General features: G+C 43.3%; 1 protein-coding gene across 1 annotated transcript in view; it reads right to left on the bottom strand.

Annotated features, from left to right (window-relative positions):
- ECPAS (Ecm29 proteasome adaptor and scaffold) overlaps nucleotides 1-13870 on the bottom strand; it is a 144277-nt gene that overhangs the window by 31522 nt on the left and 98885 nt on the right. The window contains exons 32-35 of the mRNA XM_073663999.1: nucleotides 7007-7112; nucleotides 6798-6845; nucleotides 1639-1760; nucleotides 1128-1278 (exon numbers count right to left, since the gene is read on the bottom strand). Coding sequence (XP_073520100.1) covers nucleotides 1128-1278; nucleotides 1639-1760; nucleotides 6798-6845; nucleotides 7007-7112 — 427 coding nt within the window. The remainder of the gene's footprint in view (nucleotides 1-1127; nucleotides 1279-1638; nucleotides 1761-6797; nucleotides 6846-7006; nucleotides 7113-13870) is intronic.

The raw sequence follows: 13870 nt of genomic DNA, 5'->3' as shown, positions 1-13870 counted from the left end.
TCTGCTGCCTGCAACATCCTTCAGCATGACCAGTTTGGCAGTGGGTCAGTAATGGTGTGGGGTGGCATTTCTTTGGAGGGCCGCACAGCCCTCCATGTGCTCGCCTGACTGCCATTAGGTACCGAGGTGAGATCCTCAGACCCCTTGTGAGACCATATGCTGGTGCGGTTGGCCCTGGGTTCCTCCTAATGCAGGACAATGCCAGACCTCATGTGGCTGGAGTGTGTCAGCAGTTCCTGCAAGATGAAGGCATTGAACCTATGGACTGGCCCGCCCGTTCCCCAGACCTGAATCCGATTGAGCACATCTGGGACATCACGTCTCGCTCCATCCACCAACGTCGCGTTGCACCACAGACTGTCCAGGAGTTGGCAGATGCTTTAGTCCAGGTCTGGGAGAAGATCGCACAGGAGACCATCCGTAACCTCATCAGGAGCATGCCCAGGTGTTGTAGGGAGGTCATACAGGCACGTGGAGGCCACACACAATACTGAGCCTCATTTTGACTTGTTTTAAGGACATTACATCTAAGTTGGATCAGCCTGTAGTTTCTTTTTCCACTTCAATTTTGGGGGAAACTCCAAATCCAGGCCTCCATTGGTTAATAAATTTGATTTCCATTGATTATATTTGTGTGATTTTGTTGTCAGCACATTCAGCTTTGTACAGAACAAAGTATTCAATGAGAATATTTCATTCATTCGGATCTAGGATGTGTTATTTGAGTGTTCCCTTTATTTTTTTGAGCAGTGTATGTATGTATATATATATATATATATATATATATATATATATATATATATCCATCTACTGTGCTGGCGGTCCGTCTTATCTGGGCAAGATGGAGTTGAGCTGGTTTTTTTTTCAAAGTGGATGATAATTTAAGGAGGCGGGGGAAGCAGAATTTGCTCATAGAATACACTACCAAAGATTATTATGTTCAGCTGTACTATTAATTTATGGAAAGTTTGCTTAAAGTACAGTTTACACAGTACAGTGTCTTTATTATGCTTTTTATATCTATAAGGGCAGATCAGAGACTTTCTGAAGCTCTGGCATTTAATTCAAGCTAACCTCTGCTTTACCAGTAACATATAAGGGAACTAGATTAGGTTGCTAATGCTTACCTTTTCCTGATCTGTAGCTCGGAGACTTAGATAATTCAGTACCTGAGGTTCTAAAACACTCAAAGATTCCAGCAAAGCTGGGATGAGTTTTGGGGTATGAGGTTTCAATAATTCTCCGGCACTTTTACTGATTTTAACCAATGTGTTGATACTAGGTAGAAGAGTGAGAGACATTCAGTTAATATAATGGCTAATAAGGCTACAGGCAACAAAGTGAAAACCACCACCCCATGACACCATATCTAGTGCTCTGTTATCACAGCCTAATAGCGCTATCCTTTATTGAGTTACATACTGTAAAATAGTTTTTCTGGTTACTTTTGGTATTGACTGCTTGTTTCAAAGTAAAGAGGATGCTGTAATCACAGGAATAACTAGTGAATTCCCCATACAGGCAGAAGACAATTCTCTGTCAGGTTACCATGCTAAAGTTATTTTGGATTTCTCTTTCTCTCTTAGCAATCAAGTGAAGGGTAGCATTAATACAATTTACAAACTCTAGCCCACTTACCTAAGAGCCCGGACTTCAGTCACTGTGCTCATAATACCCTTGTCCAGAAGGCATGGTAGAAGAACAGCAATTGTTTTCTGACCAGCTGCACCCTTGCAGGGTTCACACATCCTTATGCATACCTTATAGGCCAAAGGAGAATAATCAGGATGAAAGTGAAAGTGTATTTATTAAAGTAGATCCCCATTATCCTATTTTACAACATAAACGTCATACATTATAAACTAGATCTCTTAGACATCATGAGACTAATGTACTTATCAGTATAATACTTTTCGAAAGTTTTCACCCCTGATAATCAAAAGTGTATTTTATGAGACCAGCTTTAGCTGAACATCAGATTTATATAGCTATTGTTAAATGGCTGTATAAATGTATTAAAGAGGTGGTTAGTTACCTAAAATGTCCCTTCTAAATATCTATCCTTACACCGTAACAACTTATGTAATTAGCTTTATTATAAAATTCTCTACACTTCTCCATCTATCTAATCTATAAATGTGTTCTTTTTACTGCCTTTGAGAGGAGTCTCAAACAGGATGTGACAGGAGGCTGGGGCTGCACTCACTTCCCTGCAGCATCTATCACCCCTCCTGGAACAAGATGTCATCAGGGGGGCGGCGCTGCGGTAACAACAGTTTCTTTGATCTGAAGATGTTCTGGATCCATGGCCATGGTGATAGAATCTGTGGGAAAAGTGAGTGCAATGCCAGCACTTTGCTTCTATCGCAATCTAGAATCAGTGAGTGACACCAGCCTTGTTCTCAAACACACAGCTTCTATCAACACCCCCTGATGAGGATTTGTTTGAGGGCGGTGCTAGAAGCTGTGGGATGGGGCTGGTGTGATTCACTGCTTCTATCTCCACCCTCTGACAATGTGTTCTTTCAAAGTTAGAAGCAGCAGTGGTGAGAAAAGCAGAGTAAGGGCCTGCCCTCACCTCTCCTGCAGCATCTATCACCATGGATTTATCACCATGCACGCATTGAAGGATTACGTACTGACGCTGGCCAGGGCCAGCAGCACAATGTATTTTGTGGGCTGCGTTAGCGCGCAATGTGCTCCCATCCCACAGAAGAAGACAGAAGCAGCTGCCCCCATGTCTCCTGTGATGTGCTCCAACCTAAAGCCCCCATGTCTCCTGTGATGTGCTCCAACCTAAAGCCCCCATGTCTCCTGTGATGTGCTCCAACCTAAAGCCCCCATGTCTCCTGTGATGTGCTCCAGCTTCAATGTCTCCTATGATATATGTGCTCCAGTACCAATGCCTCCTGTGACGTGCTCCAACCCAAAGTCCCCATGTCTCCTGTGATGTGCTCCAGCCCCAATGTCTCCTGTGATATATGTGCTCTAGCCTCCAGCCCCAATGTCTTCTGTGATGTGCTCCAGCCTTCAGCCCCAATGTCTTCTGTGATATATGTGCTCCACCCTCAATGTCTCCTGTGATATATGCTGCAGCCCCAATGTTTCCTGTGATGTAAGTGCTTCTGCCCTAGCATCTCCTATGTGATGTATATACAGCAGCCCCAGCATCCCGTGTGATGTATATGCTGCAGCCCCATTGAATCCCGTGTGATATATATACTCCAGCCCCCATGTCTCCTATGTGATGTTCTCCAGCCCCAGCATCTCCTGTGATGTACATGCTTCAGCCAAAGCATCTCCTGTGATGTATATGCTCTAGTTCCAGTGTCTCCTGTGATGTAAATGCTCCTGCACTAGCATCTCCTATGTGATGTATATACAGCAGCCCCAGCATCTCCTGTGTGATGTATATGCTGCAGCCCCATTGAATCTCGTGATATATATACTCCAGCCCCCATGTCTCCTATGTGATGTACAGTACAGGCCAAACGTTTGGACACACCTTCTCATTTAAAGATTTTTATGACTATGAAAATTGTACATTCACACTGAAGGCATCAAAACTATGAATTAACACATGTGGAATTATATACTTAACAAAAAAGTGTGAAACAACTGAAAATATGTCTTATATTCTAGGTTCTTCAAAGTAGCCACCTTTTGCTTTGATGACTGCTTTGCACACTCTTGGCATTCTCTTGATGAGCTTCAAGAGGTAGTCACCGGAAATGGTCTTCCAACAATCTTGAAGGAGTTCCCAGAGATGCTTAGCACTTGTTGGCCCTTTTGCCTTCACTCTGCAGTCCAGTTCACCCCAAACCATCTCGGTTGGGTTCAGGTCTGGTGACTGTGGAGGCCAGGTCATCTGGCGTAGCACCCCATCACTCTCCTCCTTGGTCAAATAGCCCTTACACAGCCTGGAGGTGAGTTTGGGGTCATTGTCCTGTTGAAAAATAAATGATGGTCCAGCTAAACGCAAACCGGATGGAATAGCATGCCGCTGCAAGATGCTGTGGTAGCCATGCTGGTTCAGTATGCCTTCAATTTTGAATAAATCCCCAACAGTGTCACCAGCAAAGCACCCCCACACCATCACACCTCCTCCTCCATGCTTCACAGTGGGAACCAGGCATGTAGAGTCCATCCGTTCACCTTTTTTGCGTCGCACAAAGACACTGTGGTTGGAACCAAAGATTTCAATTTTGGACTCATCAGACCAAAGCACATATTTCCACTGGTCTAATGTCCATTCCTTGTGTTCTTTAGCCCAAACAAGTCTCTTCCTCAGAAGCAGAGGCGACTCTTGGTCTTCCTTTCCTGGGGCGGTCCTCATGTGAGCCAATTTCTTTGTAGCACTTGATGGTTTTTGCAACTGCCCTTGGGGACATTTTCAAAGTTTTCCCAATTGTTCGCACTGACTGACCTTCATTTCTTAAAGTAATGATGGCCACTCGTTTTTCTTTACTTAGCAGCTTTTTTCTTGCCATAATACAAATTCTAACAGTCTATTCAGTAGGACTATCAGCTGTGTATCCACCGGAGTTCTGCAAAACACAACTGATGGTCCCAACCCCATTTATAAGGCAAGATATCCCACTTATTAAACCTGACAGGGCACACAGGTGAAGTGAAAACCATTTCCGGTGACTACCTCTTGAATCTCATCAAGAGAATGCCAAGAGTGTGCAAAGCAGTCATCAAAGCAAAAGGTGGCTACTTTAAAGAACCTAGAATATAAGACATATTTTCAGTTATTTCACACTTTTTTGTTAAGTATATAATTCCACATGTGGTAATTCATAGCTTTGATGCCTTCAGTGTGAATGTACAATTTTCATAGTCATGAAAATACAGAAAAATCTTTAAATGAGGTGTGTCCAAACATTTGGTCTGTACTGTATATGTTTCAGCCCCAGTGTTTCCTATGATATATATGCTTTACTCCCAGCATCTCCTATACAATGTATATGCCCTAGCATCTACTGTGTGATGTATAAAGCAGACCTCCCACTGCTTGAGTTCTACAAATGTAACGTGAGCAGTGAGGAGATCTGCAGTGCAATATAAATCTGTATTAACTTACTACTGCGAGTAATTTACAAAACTTATCACAGAGTTACTGCGCTCCAGACTGACACAAATCTGGATAAGCAATTGTGAGAAGCAACATGATCACCTAACATCACATCTGCAACAAAGAGAGAAGCAGCTCCATCAAATTAGGGGTGAGTCAACTGTTGACCAAATATAGCATGGTAATTTTCCATTGATAATTTTGTGTGACCCTCGAATGATAGTAGAAATATCAAAATGGCCAATAGCAGAAAAAAGCTTCCCCATCCCTGATCTAGAACATTTACAGAGGGTATCAATCACAAAAAGTGAAGTAAAAAAAATAAATAAAACACATTTAGGGATTAGCTACATAGTGTGAAGTATAGGGTATTGTATAATAAAGCCAATTACAAAAGTGGTTAGGCTGTAAAGATTGATAGTTAGAAATGACATTTTAGGCCTGGACTCCCCCTATAACAAGTAAAAATATATTTAATAATATAGTTTGAATTGTGAAAACTGGTGACAGATGCTTTTAAATTTTTACATTTTCTATTTTAGGTTTTTAATAAAAAAAAAGGGCATATTTTCATATAGATAACATAACAAAGTCTTATCTAGCAGAACAATAAGTGTTCATGTCCACCTGTAAATATGTAAGTAAAATGTCTGTAATTATTCTTCTTTAACCGCCTCTGGACCGAGACTGTAGACGTCCGGGTGATCCGGCTCCTACTCTGCACTGACGTTCTAAAGCGTCACTACAGAGTAGCGCAGCTACGTAAGCTACAGCCGGAGTCTCCCACAGAGAAGGCACAGATGGTAATAAACCTTCTCCATCAGGAAGCACTGATGGAGCTTCCTCCTCCATACACAGCGGTCTTGTGATCACTGTGCATAGGCAGGGAGCAGAAGCTGCAGGGTCATAGAAAACCCAGATAGCTCTGCTATGTAGCCTGCAGGCATCATTTCCCTTATATTTGGGGCTAATATATTGAAATGCCCTCCAAAAGATCTTTTATGACCTTAGGGGGAGCACTATGTGTAAGATAAATGAAAAATAAAATAAGTTAAAAAAAAACAAAAAACCTACCCCTTTAAAAAAAAAAAAACATGTCCAATATACACAAATACTTGCTGCAGAACATGGAATACATTTTTAAATTAATTTTAGTTAGTCCTTTGTGGTCATGAAGAATAAGTAAAAATGGGAAAAACAGACACTTATTTAACCACCAATACTGCCCAATTTTAGGAATAAAAGAAAAAAAAAAAAAAGAGAGACAGACTACGACAGTGACATAAAAATGAAGCCCCATGTATCATGAAAAAAAAATGGAAAATTTATATCAATATCTGAAATACAACAATTTTTACAGCTCTTTAAACTGCATTTACGCAAAAAACTCCAAAAATATGCCGGGTCAGGAATGGGAGTAAATGGCCTAATCTTCAACTGGTTAAATATCCTCTTAAATAAACTAACAGGTTACAAGTATAGAACCTGTGTATCCATGATCAGTAATAATAATAGGAGCCTTTGTGAAACATCTCAAAGATAGATTTGAGACAGTACATGTCAGGGAGATGTCTAACATGCCCCATTTTACCATCTTACCATTTATACTAAAGAGTACTTTTATGGTGAACTTGCCTAATATAGCTCCCGGACTAATTACAATTCAGTTGACAAGTATATACTGTATTTTACAGGGGTAATGGTGAAAACTAAAGTATACCTTGCTTAGAGTTTTCAAAGCCAGTTCTGCAGCTTTCCGGACTGACTCCTGGTGAGAAATGAAAATGGAAGTCAGTTACTGAAGTCATGAAGAGCCCTCATGGGGCACTTCAATAAATGATGTAACCAGTATTTTAATTGTTAGGTGCCTGAGCATAAAGTGCTTTGTGCCTCGTAGCCGTGAGTATCACACCCAAAACACAAGTTTACCTTTATATCATCTTGGACTCTGAAGAGCGTCTCCCATATCTCAGGAAGTTTGTCGACAACATCGTCAAGCTGACGTCCACGTAGTAAGTCATTTAATGCTAAACAGCTGCAACAAAGGGGAAAAAAACACCAATTACACTACTACTATCAACAATAACAACTCCACAGTTCTTATTAGAACTTCTCAGACAACAAGCAATCAGTAGGTACTTTGTATCAATTCGCAGATATTTTAGTTAAATTGATATCTGTCTGTTACATTTGCTCGGGCAGTAGGACACATTATGCAGTAATGTATATGAAGAATATTTCAAGAATATGATATTTCAGGTGACTTTTCACACTAACCTGTCAGTTGACACATGTTGCCCGATCCAAAGGCAGCATGTATCAGACAATGGCTGTATGATCTCAGCCAGGTATGTTTGACTAGTCGACAGGCGTGTCCCCGGCGGCTTCTCCCCAGGTCTTTCTCTTCATGTTTTTCTCTGTAACGCCGCAGCGTTTCAGAGTCAAACATATATGGCTGAGATTATACAGCCAGTATCTGATGCATGCTGTCATTTTCCCGTTAATGTGCCTGTACATGAGGAATAGTCAGAAGTTACTTACTGGTAACGGGATTTTTCGGAGACCATGACAGCACCACGAGAGAGGGGATCCGCCCACCAAGGACAGGAAACCTACAGGCTTAAAAGGGGCGGCCCTCTCTCTCGCCTCAGTTTGGATTACAGAGCATTGAGAGGACCACCAGGTTAGTAGACATAGAAAACAACCATAAAAATAATATTTTGAAATCTTTAATAAATAAGGAGTGCTCCCATAATGTGAAGGGAGGGAATATAAGGGTGCTGTCATGGTCTCCGAAAAATCCCGTTACCGGTAAGTAACTTATGACTTTATCGGTCGACCATGACAGCACCACGAGAGAATTGCAGAGATGAGGAAGTCTAGAGAGGGACCACAGCCTGGAGCACCCTTCTCCCAAAAGTGAGGTCAGATGAAACACCCAAATCCAGTCTATAGTGCCTATAGAAGGTAGATGGAGAAGACCAGGTAGCAGCCTTACATAGGTCTTCCATCGAGACACCCATCTTCTCCGCCCATGAGTTCGCTACTGCCCGGGTAGAGTGAGCTTTCAACCCCTGTGGCGCTTCTTCACCGCTGGAAGCATAAACTAGAGTAATAGCCTCCCTGATACACCTAGCTATGGTGGACTTAGCAACCTTAAGCCCCTTTCTAACCCCTTGGTAGGAGATAAACAAAGAACTATCTTTCCTGAAAGCCTGGGTGACCGAAAGGTACCTGATCACACATCTTCTTACATCTAAGGTATGGAATTCTACCTCTTTTTGGTTACTTGGATTAGGACAGAATGAGGGTAGGATTAAGTCTTGGAGCCTATGGAAAAGGGAAGCTACTTTAGGGAGATAAGCTGGGTCAGTTCTAAGAATTATTCTATCGTCCAGGATGTGAGTGAAAGGTGAAGTTGAAGACAGAGCCTGGATGTCGCTGATCCTCCTAGCTGATGTTAGAGCTATTAGAAGAACTGTTTTAAGGGAGATGGACTTAAGGATTGCTGAATCTATTGGTTCAAAGGGTGAACTAGTTAGAGCTTTTAGAAATAAATTTAGATCCCAGGGTACTAAATTGCTTTTGATAACAGGCCTGGATCTAAACACGGCTTTGATAAAGCGAGAAATCCAATAATTTCCCGCCAAGTCACAGTTATATAGGGCACCCAAGGCATAGACTTGGACTTTAAAGGTACTTGTTGCCAACCCCAACTCGAGGTCCTTCTGTAAAAACTCTAACACTTTAGAAACTGGCGCCCCCTCACCAACTGTAGAACCAGAAAAAGATAACAATTTCTTCCAAGTTCTAGAGTAAATTCTAGTAGTGATAGGTTTTCTACTACACATTAGTGTGGCTACTAGGTCCCGAGAGAATCCTTTGTGTTCTAACAGAGACCTCTCAAGTTCCACACCGTCAAGTGGAGGCCAGGAGCTTGAGGATGGACTATTGGACCCTGGCCGAGTAGATCCAGAATCTCGGGCAGGATCCAAGGATCGGAGATGGACATGTTCCTCAGGCATGAGAACCAGGGCCTCCTGGGCCAAAAGGGTGCGACCAGAAGAACCCTCGCCTTGTCCTCTCTGATCTTTCTTAGGACCATGGGAAGAAGATTCAATGAGGGGGAAAGGCATAGGCCAGGCGGAAATCCCAAGTTACTTGGAGGGCGTCCACTGCTAGGGGGTTTTCTCTGGGATTTAGGGAACAAAAGAGCTCTGTCTTTCGATTTAGTCTCGTGGCAAAGAGATCTACCACCGGAAGCCCCCATCTTATGACTATTTGGGAAAAAATGTCCTGCTTTAGTTCCCATTCGCCCTGCCTCAGAGAATGGCGGCTTAAGTAGTCTGCTTTTATGTTTTCTTTTCCTTTGATGTGGAGGGCTGTTAAGGAAAGGAGATGGCATTCCGAAATCTGAAAAAGATGATCCGTCACTCTCATCAGTGATCTTGAACGTGTACCCCCCTGATGGTTCATGTAAGCTACCGCTATCCTAATATCTGAAAGGACCTTAACATTTTTATCATGAAGGAAAGGCAAGAAATGATTAACCGCTTTATCCACTGCTAGCAGTTCTTTAGTGTTGGAGGAAAGACCCTTTTCATCGTCTGATCAAGACCCCTGGACTACCATATCCCCCAGATGGGCTCCCCACCCACGGAAGCTTGCATCGGTGGTAATTATCTTAGTGACTCTAAACACCCAGGGAACCCCTCGAGATAGGTTCGCTTCGTTCACCCACCACTGTAAGGACTCAATTGATCGGGGTGACAAGAATATTCATCCTTCTAAGTGCCCATTCAACAAAACTTCATTATGTAGAACGTCCCACTGTAGTACCCTGGAGTGGTATTGTGCCCACAGAACCCCGGGAAGGCAAGATGACAGGGTACCCAACAAGGACATCGCAGCTCTAAGGGACATGACTGGGTTTGATAATGCTTTGCCTACCAGAATTTTAACCTTTTGTTTTTTGGCTTCCGGGAGGTAACATACTTGAAGGTCTGAATCCAGCATAATACCCAAACACTGCTGTATTTTTGAAGGCACTACCCTAGATTTTTCTAGATTCAGGATCCAGCCCAGACTTTCTAAGATGGAGATTACTAATTTTAGATGATTATTACATTGGGAGGCCGAGTCTCCAACTATCAAGAAATCATCCAAGTAAGGGATAATTAAAATACCATGTTCCCTAACATGAGCCATGACCTCCGCTATAACCTTAGTAAATACCCGGGGGGCTATGGCTCTAAACTGAAAATGTTTAATTTCTCCACCTATGATCAAAGCTACCCTAAGGTATTTCTGGAAATCCATATGTATAGGTACATGGTAATAGGCGTCTTTTAAATCTAACACTACCATGTAACAGCCTGAAAAAAGTTACTTTATTGTTGATTTTATGGATTCCATCTTAAAGGTGGGGACTATCAAAAACTTATTAAGGGCTTTCAAGGTAATGATACACCTAAATGAACCGTCAGGCTTAGAAACCAGAAAGAGGGGCGAGTAGAATCCTAGCCCCTTTTCTGCTGCTGGGACTTCCACTAGGACCGCTTTACGAACCAAGTCCAGCACTTCCACTTGTAGAGCCGTCTGTTCTAGTACTGAGGAACGAATTGGGGTCAAGATGAATCTCCCACGAGGAATCTGCCGAAACTCGAACCTCAGACCCAAACCTACCAGATCAAGGATCCAGTTACTAGCAGAAATTTTTGTCCAGAAGCCCAACAGCCTCCCCCCTACCTGGGCTGCGAGTCATTGACTCGGTTTCCGGGGCCCTGAGTTAGCAGAAGAATAGCCGAATAGGAGCCCTCTACCTTTCGGTCTGCGGTCTTCCCATTTCACCTGACCCTTCTGCGGTCTTTTTCGTAGAAATTTTCTTCTATGGAAAGGACGTTTATAAGCGGGATCAGGCAAGCTAGGGAACCCTTTCTTTTTGTCACTAGCTTTATCCAGAATCTCGTCCAGAACAGGCCCAAAAAGATGCTCCCCTTCACATGGTATAGTACAGAGTCTCGTTCTTGCCTGAATATCACGTGGCCAACATTTAAGCCACAGGGCTCTACGGGCTGCGTTGGCATGGCGGCTGACCTTGCCGCCAATCTGACTGAATCCGCAGAGGCATCCGCCAAGAAGGCTGCTGCCCCCTGTAAGAGTGACATATCATATAATATCTCTTTCCTGGGTGTGTTATTCTTCAGATGGGATTCAAGCTGGTCCAGCCATATCATTAGGGACCTGGCTGTACAAGTAGCGGCAACCGCCGGCTTTAAAACCCCCGCAGTCGTTTCCCAGGTCCCTTTGAGAAAGGTGTTAGCTTTCCTATCCAAAGGGACCTTAAGAGCCCCCATATCGTCAAAGGGGAGAGATGATCGTCTAGATGCCTTAGCTATAGCCACATCTATTTTTGGGGCTTTCTCCCAGGAGGAAGAAGCTGAGTCTTCAAAGGTGTATTTCTTCTTAAAGAACGGAGGGAGAACACCCTTTCTCTCTGGTCTTTTCCGTTCTCTACATATCAAATCCTGAAATTTATCATTAAAAGGAAAACTTCTTCTTTTCCTTTGCCACAGCCCCTTGAACATTACGTCCTGGACTGATTTCTCTGGTCTGGCATCTGCAATACCCATGGTTGAGCGAACCGCTTTAATCAAACCATCAACCCCATTAAGTGGGAAACAATGCTGACCGGCACCACTCTCTGAGGAAGTGGATGATGAAGAGGCTGAGTTGTCCGAGTCCAACTCATAAGACGACGACAAGGAGTCATTAGAGGCTGGGGAGATCTCACAGTCAGTATCCACCTTGCCCTTAGCCTTTTTAGAGAAGATTTTACTAATTTCAGACTTGACTAAGGTTTTCAATCCCGAAGCCAAACTAGGGGTCTCATCTGCTAGCGTCTGATTGATACAGGATTGACACAATTTTTTGGGACATGAGTCTGCAAGGACGGTGTTACACAATGCACATTGAAAATGCTTGGTCTTTAAAAAATAGAAGGGGAGAAGGGATACTCCATTACTAAGAGAACTTTCTCAAAGATCACTTACCCAGGTGGCTCAAAGGGCTGGTACCGGTTTGGAGGAAGGACCTCTCTCAGCCGGGGGATCTTCCCTGGAGGCTGCAGATTCGTCCGTCCTGCTGGAGCCGTGATGACTGGACCTGGACGTCGAACCTCGCTTTCCTGAGGACCGGGCATTACCAGTAGCTCGAGGGCGATGCACCTTTTGAAGCTCCCCGAGCAGCCGCTGAGATGGTGAAGAAGGCGGCTGCTGAACTTGCTGCTGTTGCTCACTATCAGTCTCCATGATGGGAAAAAAGTGAAGCTGGGAAGCCCTGAACAGCGGTGCCTGGGCCAGTTAAATAGTCGCACCTGTTTCACCCTCAATCACCTGCCTCAATCACGTGCATCTCAATTGCTCAATCTCCCTTGCTAAAAAATATATATGTGTGTATATATATATAGTACAGACCAAAAGTTTGGACACACCTTCTCATTTAAAGATTTTTCTGTATTTTCATGACTCTGAAAATTGTACATTCACACTGAAGGCATCAAAACTATGAATTAACACATGTGGAATTATATACTGAACAAAAAAGTGTGAAACAACTGAAAATATGTCTTATATTCTAGGTTCTTCAAAGTAGCCACCTTTTGCTTTGATGACTGCTTTGCACACTCTTGGCATTCTCTTGATGAGCTTTAAGAGGTAGTCACCGAAAATGGTCTTCCAACAATCTTGAAGGAGTTCCCAGAGATGCTTAGGACTTGTTGGCCCTTTTGCCTTCACTCTGCGGTCCAGCTCACCCCAAACCATCTCGATTGGGTTCAGGTCTGGTGACTGTGGAGGCCAGGTGATCTGGCGTAGCACCCCATCACTCTCCTTCTTGGTCAAATAGCCCTTACACAGCCTGGAGGTGTGTTTGGGGTCATTGGCCTGTTGAAAAATAAATGATGTTCCAACTAAAAGCAAACCGAGGGAATAGCATGCTGCTGCAAGATGCTGTGGTAGCCATGCTGGTTCAGTATGCCTTCAATTTTGAATAAATCCCCAACAGTGTCACCAGCAAAGCACCATCACACCTCCTCCTCCATGCTTCACGGTGGGAACCAGGCATGTAGAGTCCATCCGTTCACCTTTTCTGCGTCGCACAAAGACACAGTGGTTGGAACCAAAGATCTCAAATTTGGACTCCTCAGACCAAAGCACAGATTTCCACTGGTCTAATGTCCATTCCTTGTGTTCTTTAGCCCAAACAAATCTCTTCTGCTTGTTGCCTGTCCTTAGCAGTGGTTTCCTAGCAGCTATTTTACCATGAAGGCCTGCTGCACAAAGTCTCCTCTTAACAGTTGTTGTAGAGATGTGTCTGCTGCTAGAACTCTGTGTGGCATTGACCTGGTCTCTAATCTGAGCTGCTGCTAACCTGCAATTTCTGAGGCTAGTGACTTGGATAAACTTATCCTCAGAAGCAGAGGTGACTCTTGGTCTTCCTTTCCTGGGGCGGTCCTTATGTGAGCCAGTTTCTCTGTAGCGCTTGATGGTTTTTGCAACTGCACTTGGGGACACTTACAAAGTTTTCCCAATTTTTCGGACTGACTGACCTTAATTTTTTAAAGTAATGATGGCCACTCATTTTTCTTTACTTAGCTGCTTTTTTCTTGCCATAATACAAATTCTAACAGTCTATTCAGTAGGACTATCAGCTGTGTATCCACCTGACTTCTGCAAAACACAACTGATGGTCCCAACCCCATTTATAAGGCAAGATATCCCACTTATTAAACCT

This window comes from Phyllobates terribilis, unplaced genomic scaffold (genome assembly GCF_046119375.1).
Source record: "Phyllobates terribilis strain yellow unplaced genomic scaffold, ASM4611937v1 Scaffold_1__5_contigs__length_1240528914, whole genome shotgun sequence".
Lineage (NCBI taxonomy): Eukaryota > Metazoa > Chordata > Amphibia > Anura > Dendrobatidae > Phyllobates > Phyllobates terribilis.
This window is presented reverse-complemented; position numbering and strand designations above follow the sequence as displayed.